The following is a 14,751-nucleotide window of genomic DNA, read 5'->3' on the forward strand; positions in this document are numbered from 1 at the left end:
ATCAATGGGCTACATAGAGCCCCAATGATGGTGGTATTAACCTAATTGTGGAATACATTTATACAATGTTGAAAGCGTTATAACAAGATTATAACAAAATGTGGTATAATTATTATGAATATCAACACTTGTAACACAACCAGTGATAACTTTGTTCTTTTTTGAAACATAATCTATCTATATAGAAATGAGTTTACATTTCCTTTGAGTCAATATAACTCACGAACGGATGGACATATTTGCAAGAATTCGTCATAATTGATTCGTCTTGGGACCAGCTGTGTTTATATATACAAAGAGTTCGTGCATTTGGCGAGGAAAGTTGGTAGATTGCTCAAATACAACGTTATCATGAGTTCTAAAGAAGAGAGTGCGACGCTGCAATCAAACAAACGTTTGACAGTTAGATAAAAAAAAATCCGAGCGAGATCGGACAGGTTGGTCTAGTTTGTAATAATTTAAGTGATTTTCATCACTTTTCATATAACGAGTTATATTTTGTTCAATTGCAAACATATTTAGTAACGTTCTTGTGTTAAAGCAAGAAAAAAATTTGTTACATTTTTTTTGTTATTTTAACTACTAATGGTACATGTTTTGTTACAATCTTTGTTATATAAAATTGATGTAACAGAATAACAAGTTCTGATATAAATTCGTTGTTTTGTTATAATAAAACCTAGGCACCAACTGTTTGAAAGCGCTTTTTTTTGTAGAGACACCACCTTCAAAAGAAATTTGCTTGGATAAAATACCGCACTTCCTTAGAATAAAAAAAAGATGATTTACAGTTCCTTGTAGCGGGCACCCAATCGCTAGTCCCTATTTGGTCGATATGGTTTTTACCGACGGTTCTGGTTCAAATTCACTTCATTGCTTGATTTTTTTTTCTATTAAAATCCCTCCAATTTCTGGAGGACAATAGTGACCCGTTCAGCTTAAAATACTTCGACAACACTCAATAATTAGCTACCCCTAACATGGGGGACAAATACTACTGTAAGTCGCTCGTAACATGGAGAACAAGCACTCCAGATTTTCAGAGGCAATATGGCCTGGGGAGGGATCATCAAGCCCTTGGACATAGTTCCTGCTGCCCGCGATCGACATTGGCGGATGAATCAAGAAGGGAAGGGCTACCTTTGTGAAATGTGAGCTGCTACACGCCAGCGAATTATGATATCTACGTATCAGTGGAAACAAGGGGCCCTCCTTAGCCTAGCGGTAAGATGCGCGGCTAAGCAAGACCATGCTGAGGGCGACTGGGTTCGATTTCCGGTGCCGGCCTAGGCAATTTTCGGTTTGGAAATTGTCTCGACTTCCCTGGGTATACTTCAAATCACTGAAGCCGCTAGCAACGTCCCTGTTCGTCCTCCAGTTGCAGGGCTGTTACAGACTAGTCGAATTCCAATCCGCGAAATCCGCGACTGGCAAATTGAAATCCGCGACTGTAGAAACAAATCCGCGACAAACAAAAATATAGTTTCTTACTTTAAAACACGTTTTATAAATGCGAAATTTCAAATTTTTTTGCTTCTAATCTTGCTTTTTATGTAATACCCAAAACTGCATAGTTAACGCTTCAAACATATCACGAGCCACCAAAAATATATGTGCAGTGTTGAACTATGCCCGAAAGAAATTCAATTCTTAATGTTTCCGGGAAACCCTCCATTCTAATCAATGTTGAATAGATACATTTAGTTATAACTTATAAGTTTGTTGGGCAGATGGCAGTCTGTTGTCATAGGTAAATACCAGTTAGATTAAGGGTTATATTTGAATTATACTTTTTAGTACGCTATATAGTTTTTTTTTCTTTCTAATCTCTACCATCGTTTTACAAGGGCATTGATCAGTCATTGGATTTTGTACTTCCATCAATCCGCCAGTTAGGAAATAATAAGACCAATTTCTTCAAAAGCAAGCGACATAGCTCTGCAGAGGCCCGAACAAAGCCTGACGAATCTGATTTAAAAGCACAGAGACGAAATGATACCAAAGGCGGACAGGAACGGTTCTAAGACCTACGATTTTTTAAAAACTTGGATAGTGTTCACGATTTGAATAATGATGTCATTACCACTACGTATGAGATAATGGATGGGAATTGCTAAGCTTATATAACACGGCAGACTCGACACGTTGTTCCTTTGCCGGAAAAGCCACAAACGAAGATAACATGCACTAGAGGTACCAAAAGAGACCGTAGATGGGCTTCATGGTAGGTCGCGTACACGATGGTGTTTTGCAATTTAAGTAGACCAGAGGGTACTAAACTTCAGTGCGCCTTTTAGCAATTGCCCCTGGATTAACTGAGTACGTAAGAGTTAATGAATCTATATCGGAGTGAAGCTTAGTAAGCGGAAATAGTTAGATTCTGCTCCCCCATTTGCAAACTAGTTCGTAAGTAAGTAATCTCCCAAACGAAGGAGGGACTTGCCAGGATCTAGCGATTAGCCATCTATAGTGAACATTACAACGCCGTATGTGCTATCCATCGTAGGAGTCTTTTGAAGTCTCAAGGCTCAAGTTCAGTCAGACAGTTTGTTGCAACTAAGTAATCACGAATAATCTCTCAATGGATATAAGAACAGCGAGGAATTTTGAAGCTAGCCTATGACTAGTATATAAAAAGTTATTGGAATACATAATAAAACAAAGGACGAATACTGAATGGTTTGAATGAGATGACTGCAATAGTGGGAGTCATTAAGCATGGTACAAAATTTGACGTAACTGATGGTCGGGCAATGAAAAAACCTATCAATCGTTCAACCGACGATATTCGGATTTCTGAATATCGCCCCAACCATTAACATGCGATCTGATCCTTTCTCAACAAAAAGAGAGGTCGAACAATCCACAATGACTTTCTGTTTGGCAGCTGATATTGCCAAGGATGACCAAAATGTGGCTTTTCCCAACCTAGACCTCAATCCTTCAGCAGCAAGTTAACACACCACCGGAGAACAGCGCGCAAAGTAAAGATTAGGATGCAGATGAACCAGGTTCCCCCACCCTAGGATAAGGAGTCATACAAAGCGGCAGGAACCCCAGGATTCTAGTCTTCACGGAGAAGCCAAAACCGTGGGAACCCCATCATGGCATTTGTTGTCTATTTTAAAGCCTGTCCACGTTAAATTTCGGACACTGAGACAATGTCCAATTGATTTCTAGCCATTTCATCACTTTGACAAGAATGAAAATATGCTCAAAGAATCACATAAAGCGGAGGGATTCAGCTGTCATGTAAATTAATCTTCTCAATGGTTTGTGAAAATTTAAAAAAATAGCATTGGATGATGGGTGTCCGAAATTGAACGTGGACAGGCTTTATTAGTGTTTTTGTGTTTTTTCCCTACCAAATTTTATCCTTACAATAATTTTAATGTGACAATTTTAATTCAAAATAACTGGCGAAGCCCTTGGTTGACTCACAAGGCCTTCCCCTTAATTTAAATTGCTATTATATGTACCTTAATTTGAATTGCTATTATATGTATAGGTTGGCTCGTGAAAGGAATCCTTCTGATTCCTTTCCTCATTGATGTTGAACCTAATATTATAAATCAAAAACACATAAATAAAGACCCTCTATGCAGCGCAAGTAATCATAATTGTAATTCCGAAATTAGTGGTACAAAAGTTTTAGGCAATAAAATAAATAATTCTCGGCATTTCAGTAATCTATAAATGCAATTCGACAGACTTTCCATGTGTCCAGTTAAACCAACATCCATACGACTATTGAAAGGTCATTCGAATACCATGTGTTAGGATCATTGACGGATTGCTTATTTTGCAAACGCCCAAATAATCGACATGTTGAATTTATCCTAAAATTAGATTGAGGAAATCGCGATTTTCGCGAGAGTGTAGTTATAAATCCGCGATTTTCGCGACAATGTTTGACGGAACCGCGATTTTCGCGACTGGAAGGGTAAATTCGCGACAAATCCGCGAAATTCGCGAAAAACGCGAAAATCGCGAAATCCGCGACTGTTGTAACAGCCCTGCAGTTGGAAATCACCCAATCGTCGATACAGACACAGTAGCAAAAACTTGTTCTACTTTAAAAGCCTCTACTAGCTGTGGTCCAGATGGTATACCCGCCTTCGTCCTGAAAAAATGTTCCAGTAGTCTGTCCGTCCCTCTGACTAGTCTCTTCAATACTTCGCTTCAAGTTGGACTTTTTCCTGAGCATTGGAAAAAATCCTACATTTTTCCTGTTTTTGTTTGTTACCGTGAAGTTAGTAACTACCGCGGAATAGCCGCTTTATGTGCCACCTCAAAATTATTTAAACAAGTAGTTTACAAATTTCTGCTCCACAACTGTAAAGATTTTATCTCTGAGCATCAACACGGTTTTATGCCGAGGCGTTCAACAAATACGAATCTGACAATTTACACATCTTTCATCGCGCAATCTCTTCAGAAAAGATGTCAAGTAGACGCAATTTACACTGACTTTTCGGCGGCATTCGATAAAATTAATCACAGGATTACAGTTGCTAAGTTTGAACGCCTAGGATTTTCTGGATCTTTTCTGTGCTGGCTTCAATCATACCTAACTGGCCGTGAAATGGCCATCAAACTAGGAGATACCATTTCACAATATTTTGACGTTTCCTCAGGTGTACCGCAAGGTAGTCACATAGGGCCATTGATATTCCTAGTTTACCTCAACGATGTGAATTTAATACTTGATTCATTCAAGCTTTCGTTTGCCGACGATTTTAAATTGTAAGGTACACCGGGGCAAGTTGAAATGCGGGGTAAGTTGAAACGGAAGCTGTAAATTAGATAGGAAATGACCGAATGCTCTGATTATTTTTTTCAACAAACTACTCCCCTAAACGCACCTTCTGACTGCCATTCCCGCAAGATTGCAGCTTTCAAAGCCAATTCCTGCCATTGTTTATTTTTCACCCTTTGCAAAATCCAAACCAACTATTTGACGTGCCAATGAAACAGGTCTCAAAACAATGTTTGGAAGAGTTTTTTCATCAAATTTTCACGGTAGGTAATCATTCAATGTTGAATAAGCATAATGATTATGAAAAATCGACAAAAGATCCGTTTGAATTTTTGTATTTTGGTTGTTTGATATTGCTCTGCATGTTCAACTCATCGGGGCAAATAGAAATGCGTGGTGCGGGGCAAGTTGAAACAACAATTCAAAACGTCACCCACGCAATTAAAAGTAATATTTTCTGCCAAACTTCAACATGTTCCATAAATACATATATTCGAAAAACATAAATTTATAAAAACATGCAAACTTCTGAAAATAAATGTAATAAATTTTCGCTATTCCGTCACGAATGCAACCCTTCTACAATCTTCACTAGAATGAAAAGGGGTCATGTTTGAACTGAAGTTTTGAGATTCTTAATCTATTGAGCACTGACTCTCAGAAAAATAAAACATAGAGTATGTAAACATTTCGTTAACTCCACCTTCCACTTCCCCAGCTGCCTATTTCTCCAATCGAAGAGTTTAAGAGAGATATGCTGGCTGGTTAATTAATGTACATTTATAAGAAGTCACCATAGAATTAATCATGTGCAGAATATACAAGTGATCCAAATAATGAGCCATCCAGAATAGTAATCCGAGTGGTCACCAATGGGGGGAAATCAATTTGATAAATTTTCAGCATAGTGCGTTCTCCAGAATTTGATCTCCGAAAATACGCTTTTGACCTTGTTGTACACTGCCCTTATTCGCATTAGAGACCCATGTCATTTTCTCCGACTTGAGTAATTGCCGTTGAATTTTTCAAACTTGTTTTACATGGAGAAATGCAAAAGTCTAATAAATTAAAAAATGCTATTTTTTAAATTAACATAGTATTCTTATTTTGTATATTTTGCTGTGGGATAAATAAAAGAACCATACTTAAGTTAATTTTTGTGTAAAAGAGTATCAAAATCTGGAATGTAATTTTTATGCGAGCAAATATCAAGATGAGACAACAAAAGTGGGATTTGTTTTCAAATTTTTAGAACAAAGCCTACTATTTTATCAGTTTTTCTTAAACAGGAGACAATCTTAAGCTAATTTCTGAAAGAAAATCAAAATCGCCACAAACTTACATGGGACTCTTATATGAATCCTGGCAGTATTATAGTCACCTTTACAACCGCGTGATTCTTGAGTCCCATTGAGTACATACATTTTGTTATTAATACGGCAGAATTAGCTCATGTCTGTATATAACGCAGTGTTTCAACTTGCCCCGATACGCGGGGCAAGTTGAAACGATGCATATAAAAAATAATTTAAATATACAAAATATTTATGAAAAAGTTTGTTAAGGTTGCTTATTTTTTATGTATAATCATTGGCCCGAACTAGCAAACACCGCAAACGGATTCAAAATATATCAAAGGGTGATTTTTTTACAGCACTTCGAACTTCAACTTTGAAAAAACCGTTTCAACTTGCCCCGGTGTACCTTACTGGATTATCAACGATACTCAAGATGCACTCTGTTGCGCCACTATTGGAAGTTACGCTAGACGTATACGCGAATCCACCCCTCCCCATGTAGTTGTGCTGAGTTTGTTCAAATAAAGAAAAACGTTAACTGTACGCGGTCGCATTTCATTTGCTCCGGATTTCCCCGTGTTTTTTCCATTGGTCTGGTTCCGTCGGTCGATTGTCCGCCCACAGGTTATGGGCCTCAGCTATTTCGCGATTGTGGAAATCGATTCGTTTGCCTGATAAAAGTTACGGTACGGTTCGTTTTCGGTCGATAGTTTGTGGCGTCGAGTAACGGCTGGTAGATTCCGGCAAAATAGCAAAATGGCGGATTCGCAAAGATTTGCCTTACAGAAGCTGAATAACCACAACTATCAGTCGTGGCGATTTAAAATGGAGATGCTCCTAATTCGAGAGGAGACATGGCAGGTGATCTCCCAGCCTGCAGCAAACCCAGTAACGGAAGAGTGGACGAAAGCGGATGCCAAAGCTCGGGCGACAATCGGGCTCTGCATTGAAGATGACCAAACAAGCTTGGTGCGCAATTGTGCGACAGCGAAGGCAGCTTGGGATGCCTTAAAGGATTACCACGACAAGGGATCGGAGGTATACCTCTTGAAGAAGCTGACGCATCTGGAACTGAAGGAAAGCGACGATATGGAGCATCATCTGCACACGTTTTCATATCTGGTGCAGCGGATAGCGGATGTCGGTGATGCAATTCCAGAAAAGCTACAAGTGACAATGCTGTTGTGTTCATTACCGGACTCGTATGACTATCTGGCGACGGCATTGGAACAGCGCCCACGGGATGAGCTGACAATTCAACTGGTCAAGTCAAAGTTATTGGCGTAGGCCGAAAAACGTCGGGAACGCAGCGGAGGTGTTACATCGAACAGTGGACATGGGTTGCGGGTGGACCATCGACGTAGTCGCGGTGGAGTAAAAGTCCCCGGTAGTGGAAATAAGCAAACGGAGACTCGTTTTTGCTTCCAATATGAACAACCGGGACACCTGAAGAAAGATTGCCCAAATGTCGCTGAGTCAACAATGAAGCCGAAGATGAAAAAGACGGATGAACCGAAAGCCAAGCAAGCGCAAGCAGTCTGCGACGGACCGCTGGCATGGATGGTGGGGCAAGCTGATCCATCGAGTTGGTTCATCGATAGTGGGGCCTCAAGGCATATGACAGGAAACCGAAATTTTTTCACCACACTGGAGTCTACTGGTGAGACAAGCGTAATGTTAGCCGACGGCGAGCGAGCCGAGGTGGCTGGAACCGGCCGCGGAACCATCGTTGGTGTGAACGATAGTAGCGTTCCGGTGGAAATCGAATTGAGTGAGGTATTGTACGTCCCGAACCTTACCAGTGGATTGCTTTCGATGAGTATCCTCGCAAAAAAAAATCTTGATGTTTTTACTAGGAATCGATGTGAGATCCGAAAGCGCAATGGGGAGATATGTGCAGTTGGTGAACGACACGGAAGCCTTTACCATTTATGTGTTTCGCAACAAGCGATGATTAGTGTGCAGACGTCGCACACGTCGCATTACCTGCATACGTGGCATCGCCGTCTAGGGCACCGAGATCCGGACATAGTCCGAGCGATTCATGCGGACAAGCAAGCAGACGGGATGAAGCTAGTGGATTGTGGTGTGCGCACCGTGTGCCAATGTTGCCTGGAGGGAAAAATGGCTCGCGCACCGTTTCCGAAAAGCGTGGATAGAGGTTCGAAGGAGAAATTAGACATCGTACATGCCGATCTCAGCGGTCCAATGACACGCACGCCGAGTGGAAACCAATATTTCCTTTGCTTGGTTGATGACCATACACGGATGGCGTTTGTATACCTTCTCAAAAAAAAATAAGTCTGAGGCCGCAGCAAAAATTAAAGATTTTATCAGCTTCTGCCGGACGCAGATTGGAAAAACTCCCAAGGTGCTACAGTCAGACGGTGGTGGAGAGTTCATTAGCAAGGATTTGCAGGCACATCTGCGGACAGAAGGCATCGTGAGCCAGTTTAGCGCGCCCTACTCGCCACAGCAGAATGGCTTAGTAGTGAGGCGAAACCGATACCTGAAGGAGATGGCGCTCTGTATGCTGTTGGAGGCGAAGCTGGATCAAACGTATTGGGCCGAAGCGATCCTAACCGCAACCTATATCCAGAATCGAGTACCATCCAGATCCATCGGAATGAGTCCGTATGAGAAGTGGTACGGAAGACTTACATAGTATGAGCATTTTCGAATTTTTGGTTGTGACGCCTGGGTGCATATACCAGCTGCGGCGCGCAAGAAGATGGATCCTAAAGCGCGTAAGTTGGTGTTTGTAGGCTACTCAAATGAGCACAAGGCATATCTATTAGATACGGCATCGGGCCGGATCACCATCAACCGGGATGTGAAATTCTTCGAGGTTTGGCGTATGGACAGTGAAAATTATACCAAGCGGAAGCTGAAAGCTACTGAATCAATAGTCGAGTTAGAACCGTTTCCGGTACCAGTAGCACCGCGTGAGGCGATACCTGCAGCTGTACCAGAAGAAGGTCCTTATAATGAAGAAGAAGACATGAACGGGTATGAAACGGCGGAAGAATCGTACTATAAGGAAAAACACATTCCTGCTCCCGAGGAGGAAGCCCAATGTGAGAAGCCACGTCGCTCTACGAGAGGAGTATTGGCAGCCCGTTTCGATGACTATTTCGTTGGCATGGCAACGGTGGACGACGAAACTACATCGTACAAACAAGCGGACAGCTGTGCGTAGAAATCCGAGTGGATAGCAGCCATGGATGTCGAGTACGATTCGTTGATGGCAAACGAAACGTGGGAGCTTGGCTAGCAACATCGTCGGTAGTAAGTGGGTGTACAAAAGGAAAATGGACGCGGACGGCAAAGTCGAGCGGATGAAATCTAGACTCGTTGCGCAAGGCTTCAGCCAGCGATTCGGGTCGGATTTCGAAGAAACATTTGCTCCAGTGGCGATGTGCTCTACCTTCCGAGTGCTGTTGACAGTAGCTGGTCATCGGCGGATGTTCGTAAAACACCTGGATATAAAATCCGCGTACCTGTACGGGAAGCTGGACGAGGTGGTGTTTATGCGCCAGCCGCCCGGGTATGAAGTGCCCGGAGAGAAGAAGAAAGTGTGCAGATTAAAGAGGAGCATTTACGGTTTGAAGCAAGCCGCGCGCGTCTGGCACAAGACTCTAACGGACATTTTGAAGCAGTTTGGATTTGAACAGTGTAGTTCCGATTCGTGCCTGTACCGAAAGCGTGATGCAAAGAATGGTTGGATGTTTTTACTTGTCTACGTGGACGATCTGCTGCTGGTTTGCGCACAGGAGGAGGAAATCGCTCAACTCGAGCGGGCTTTGCAGGAACGACTGAAGATTACAAGGCTAGGAGACATCAAGAGTTTCCTGGGTATCCGTGTGCGGAAGGACGTATATGGCTTCTTCGTGATTTCCCAAAGTGCCTACATTAGAAGAGTAGTCAACCGGTTTGGTCTGGAGAATGCTAAGGAGTCGAAGTATCCTATGGACCCGGGGTACTGCAAAGTGACTGAAGATAGCCTGAAGCTGGAGGATAATGAAGAGTACCAAAAGTTAATCGGTCGCCTGCTGTATCTGCCATTGTATAGTCACCCAGACATCGCGGCGGCAGCCGGAAAGTTAGTTGTCCATCGGTCACTGAATGGACCGAGGCTCGACGGATTGTTCGCTACCTGTTGACCACGATTGACTACGGATTGACGCTTGGGAGGAAAGATTGTGATTTACTGTTGTCTGCGTACTCGGATGCCGACTGGGCGGGGGATCGCAAATCGTGTACTAGCTACATGTTCAGTATATACTAGGAGGATCAACAGTGACTTGGGTCAACCGAAAACAGAGGTGTGTGGTCATGTCGACTATGGAGGCCGAATATATGCCCCAATCAGAAGCTACGCAAGATGCTGTTTGGCTACGCCGCTTATTGGCGGAACTGAACGAAATACAACAACAACCCACAGTCATTTTTGAGGACAACAGAAGCTGCCTGGATTTCGTTGTGTTAGACCAGCAGAAGAAGAGGTCTAAACATATAGACACTCGGTTCCACTATACCAGGAGCCGCTGTACGTCTGGTGACATCGAGCTGCGGTATTGTGCTTCGGAGAATATGATTGCGGATATCTTGACCAAGCCGCTTGGGGCAACCAAAGTCAAGAAGTTCGCAACCGCTATGGGATTGGCAACCCTGCCGATCAGGGACGAATAGAAACAGAGTTGTATTCGCGAGGAGGAGTGTTGCGCCACTATTGGAAGTTACGCTAGACGTATACGCGAATCCACCCCTGAGAGAAACAACAATATAATAAACCTTTGACATGTAGTTGTGCTGAGTTTGTTCAAATAAAGAAAAACGTTAACTGTACGCGGTCGCATTTCATTTGCTCCGGATTTCCCCGTGTTTTTTCCATTGGTCTGGTTCCGTCGGTCGATTGTCCGCCCACACACTCTTCCTACAAAGTCAACTGGACGTTTTCGTTAAATGGTGCGAGATAAATCGCATGGCCCTCAATGCTGAAAAATGCTCGATAATTTCCTTTTCCCGTAAACACTCTTTGATCGACTTTAGTTACAAAATTGGACCCACAATTATTAGAAGAGAATCTGTTGTTAAAGATCTGGGGGTTTTATTAGACACTAAATTAACCTTCAAGGATCACATCGACTTCATTACCTCAAAAGCGTCTAAAACACTTGGATTTATTTTTCGCATAGCAAAACACTTTGATAATATTCAATGTCTTAAATCATTATACTGCGCGTTGGTCAGGTCATTATTGGAATATTCATCTATTGTCTGGGCTCCTTTCTACCGAAACAACATAATGCGAATTGAAGCAGTACAGCGCAAATTCGTCCGTTTCGCCCTGCGCCGTCTTCCCTGGAATGACCCAAATAATTTACCTAGCTATGAAGCACGCTGTCAGCTTATTAGTTTAGATCTGCTTAGTGATCGTCGAGACGTTTCAAAAGCCCTTTTCATCTAGGATCTATGGCAATCAAGAATTGATTGCCCGGCTTTGCTCTCGCAGTTGAACGTTAATATTCCCTTTCGCCAACTTCGATCAACTCCCTTTATTTACTTAAAAGGTTCACGAACGAATTATGCCCAAAATGCACCTTTTGCTAATATGTGTCCCGAGCAGCACAAGTCAGACAAAAATGGTCACAGCAACTTGATTGTGACTGAATCTGGTCACATATCATTAGCAGATACCAATGAGGAACATGTGTGCTGCTAGGGGTCGCATATTCAATTCCTGCTCGAGGATATATGACTTTCACCTTTCCCGCAGTACCCTCCGAAAACAGTTTACTTTACAACTCTCTGCTTCCCACAACACACACACCAGAATAGGTAGTTTAACTAGGATAGTATTTTAATGTAGAGTTATTGATAAGTTATATGTAAGAAAACTATGTATGTATCATTTGGAAACTATGTATTTCTGTTGATATTAAAAGATGAGGAGGTTTTGCGCCCATTTGAGAAAGACTACAAGAGCAGTTCTACTCAAATGGGCTTTTCCCTGCTCCAAATAAAGAATAAAGAAAAAGTATCATCGTGTTAGCCTCATGATATACGAATGCAAAAATGGTAACTTAGCTTGGAAACCTTTTTGGTTCAATCATATGTAGGACTGGTAGCGGTCAATGCCGCTCAAAATAGTTACTTTAGTGACCAAGACTGGCGGAAAAAATGACCAAATAGTGACTTTCATCTGCAGAAAAAGTGACCAAATAGTGACTTTTCATTTCATTTGCAGTGACAAAAATTGACTTTTATATGAAGTTAATAAGGCCGTTACAAATAATTTTCAAAAATTATGTCTCCCTCTAATATCTTTTGGCCGAAAATTCGAATTCAAAGGGCCAATAATTTCTGCAAAACGTATGAATTGCTAAAACATTATTTAACACATTCAATTTGAAGTAAGTTGTGTGCTTATTTGGTGGAATGTCTTCACTTGTCATAAATTATTTATTATTATTATTATGATTTATTGTCAACAGGTGAAATAGACATCCCAATAACCGCTATCTTAAAATAAATACATTAACTACGTACATAAGTTAACTCATAGTCAAGAGCGAAAAATATTTAATTCCATTGATTTTCCTTTTTTACAACTAAACGTATTTCGACCTTAACAGTGATGACGATAATGACGTCTTTAGTCTCTCAAGTCGCGTCAAGTATGAGACACTGATGGAATTAAATGGAATAGTTCGTCTTATGATGAATGAAATCTGATGAGTTTGCTTTATTTTATTATTTTTAATATACAGTAATATCCCGATTTTGTCACCCCCCTGGTGAATTTTGGGGTGATAAAACAGGGTACACTCTGAGAAAAATTTATACTAAATAGATTTAAAGTCATTCTAATTGGCTATTCGCCTGGTTGACCCCAGCTTCGTTTATGTGCTGATTATACTCGCTTAGTATAACTTTAGTTTATATGAGAATAGTATAAAGCACCGATATCGAAAATAGTATTGGTTAAATTAATTTAATTTGGTTTAGAATTATTGTTTACAAAAACAAAACAACAGAAAAACACCTGTCAAAAATTTTTATTTGTCGTGAATAAGGAAATAGCTGCAACTTAAAATATCTTAGCGACAGTTCTTTTAGCGTAATCTAGGAAAACAAATTGAGGCAAATATTTATCAGGTAACGCCGTCTAGGAATTCAGCTGAGTTGGGTTCCCGAGAGTGCTGTAGTTTTCCGCTCGAAGTTAGTCATAATCAATTACTCCTTTAACTAGGCACAGCGTTGCGATTTACTGCAATGAAAAAAAAAATGATAGATGAAATATAATACTGATAGTTTTTTGAATGGACTCACCTGATCTCAGCACTAACTAGTTGATATTAAGTCTTATGCACCGGAGGTTTCTCTATTCCTTGAGTTCGGCACCCCCAGACTTTGTTTCGCAGGGATCCATCGTTAAAAATTACCGTCCGAGACAGTCTGAGAGTAGTAGGTCTCCTACTTCGCCACATTCATATCATTTGCTAGGAAGGAATGTCCAAACAGGAGATTTATCGCATGACAGTCGTAGTTCACGCACTACCCGTCTGTTGCTGCCTGGCCGTACATATTTCTTTTCCCGGCTCGACACCGATTTGGTGACCGTTCCGTGCACCGCAGGCGTTCAATGTTGGTACTGGAATTCTTGCGATCCAATTCGCATTTGAGGATTTCGTGGATCATCACTTGCTTTCACAAATACAATACATGGTTGCTTTGTTTTTGAAAAATCGGTAAATGTTCCTTCAAAGCCGCAGATAATATCGCCTTTTGCACACGGGACCTCAACCTCAGCCACCGGAAGCGTATCGTAATCAAGATCGTAATGTAACAATAATCGATACTAAAATAAAAACTTAATAAATAAGTGATGTGTTATCGGAATATTAAAACTTACCAGTCGTATACTCTTCGATGATTCTGAAACACCTTTGATTATCGCCTGTGTCGATGTCGTCGATTTCATGCATGGTAATTGTCTATGCGTTGGAACAAATTCAGGAACAGAATCAATTTATAATACACAGATGGCAAACAATGTGACCGGTGATCAGAGCAGCGAAAACACTAATGGAATATTTACACAAAATTCATTGATAGATTAAATTGTAATTTTGTATAGATTAATTTTTAAACTACGCTATGTATAACATTCGAAAATTTAAAAATAGATTTGTTTTTATACTGTCATGGGTTTATTATATTTCTGAGTGTATGTGACAAAATTGGAAAAAAAAATATTTTCATTTTTTTTAATTCATTCCGCAAATATGAATCATTTTATGCCTTGGAAAGGCAAAATGCGTGAACGGTACCCGTTATTTCTTGTCGAAATTGCTTACAGAATATTTCCCAGGTACTCAGACGTCGTTCGTAATAAACTACAGGCGGTGAAAGTTATTTCATGAAAATCAATGTTGGTTTTGGTATTATTTACGAAAATAAAAGAATGACAATTTTTTTTGGGGTGACAAAATCGGGTCGAAAACGTGACAAAATCGGGACGTGATAAAATCGGGTCGAAAACGTGATAAAATCGGGGGTAGACAAAATCGGGTCAGTACTGTATATATTTTTACTCCTTTTACCCCTTTCACCGCTGGAAAAACACAATTTGAGGCAAGTCATACAAAATAAAGTGCCATAATGTTTAATATGGATTCGAACTTGTTC

The 14,751-nt window shown here is 40.9% G+C and overlaps 1 protein-coding gene and 1 long non-coding RNA gene across 2 annotated transcripts; one reads left to right on the plus strand and one right to left on the minus strand.

The window, feature by feature from the left end:
• Positions 1 to 8,788: 8,788 nt before the first annotated feature.
• LOC134222213 (uncharacterized) lies at positions 8,789 to 9,256 on the plus strand. The gene has a single exon (XM_062701356.1). It carries the CDS (start codon positions 8,789 to 8,791, stop codon positions 9,254 to 9,256), a length of 468 nt encoding a protein of 155 aa, XP_062557340.1.
• A 3,876-nt stretch (positions 9,257 to 13,132) lies between these two features.
• LOC134224657 (uncharacterized) lies at positions 13,133 to 14,251 on the minus strand. Its single transcript, XR_009983013.1, has 3 exons — positions 13,976 to 14,251; positions 13,393 to 13,921; positions 13,133 to 13,330 (listed from the first exon to the last, which is right to left on the minus strand). It is a non-coding gene; the product is annotated as an uncharacterized LOC134224657 (long non-coding RNA).
• Positions 14,252 to 14,751: the final 500 nt, after the last annotated feature.

Source organism: Armigeres subalbatus, chromosome 3 (assembly GCF_024139115.2).
Source record: "Armigeres subalbatus isolate Guangzhou_Male chromosome 3, GZ_Asu_2, whole genome shotgun sequence".
Classification (NCBI taxonomy): domain Eukaryota; kingdom Metazoa; phylum Arthropoda; class Insecta; order Diptera; family Culicidae; genus Armigeres; species Armigeres subalbatus.

Excerpts from the sequence above, each read along its gene's own strand:
- LOC134222213 (XM_062701356.1), top strand. The coding sequence starts at position 8,789 with ATGGATCCTAAAGCGCGTAAGTTGGTGTTTGTAGGCTACTCAAATGAG.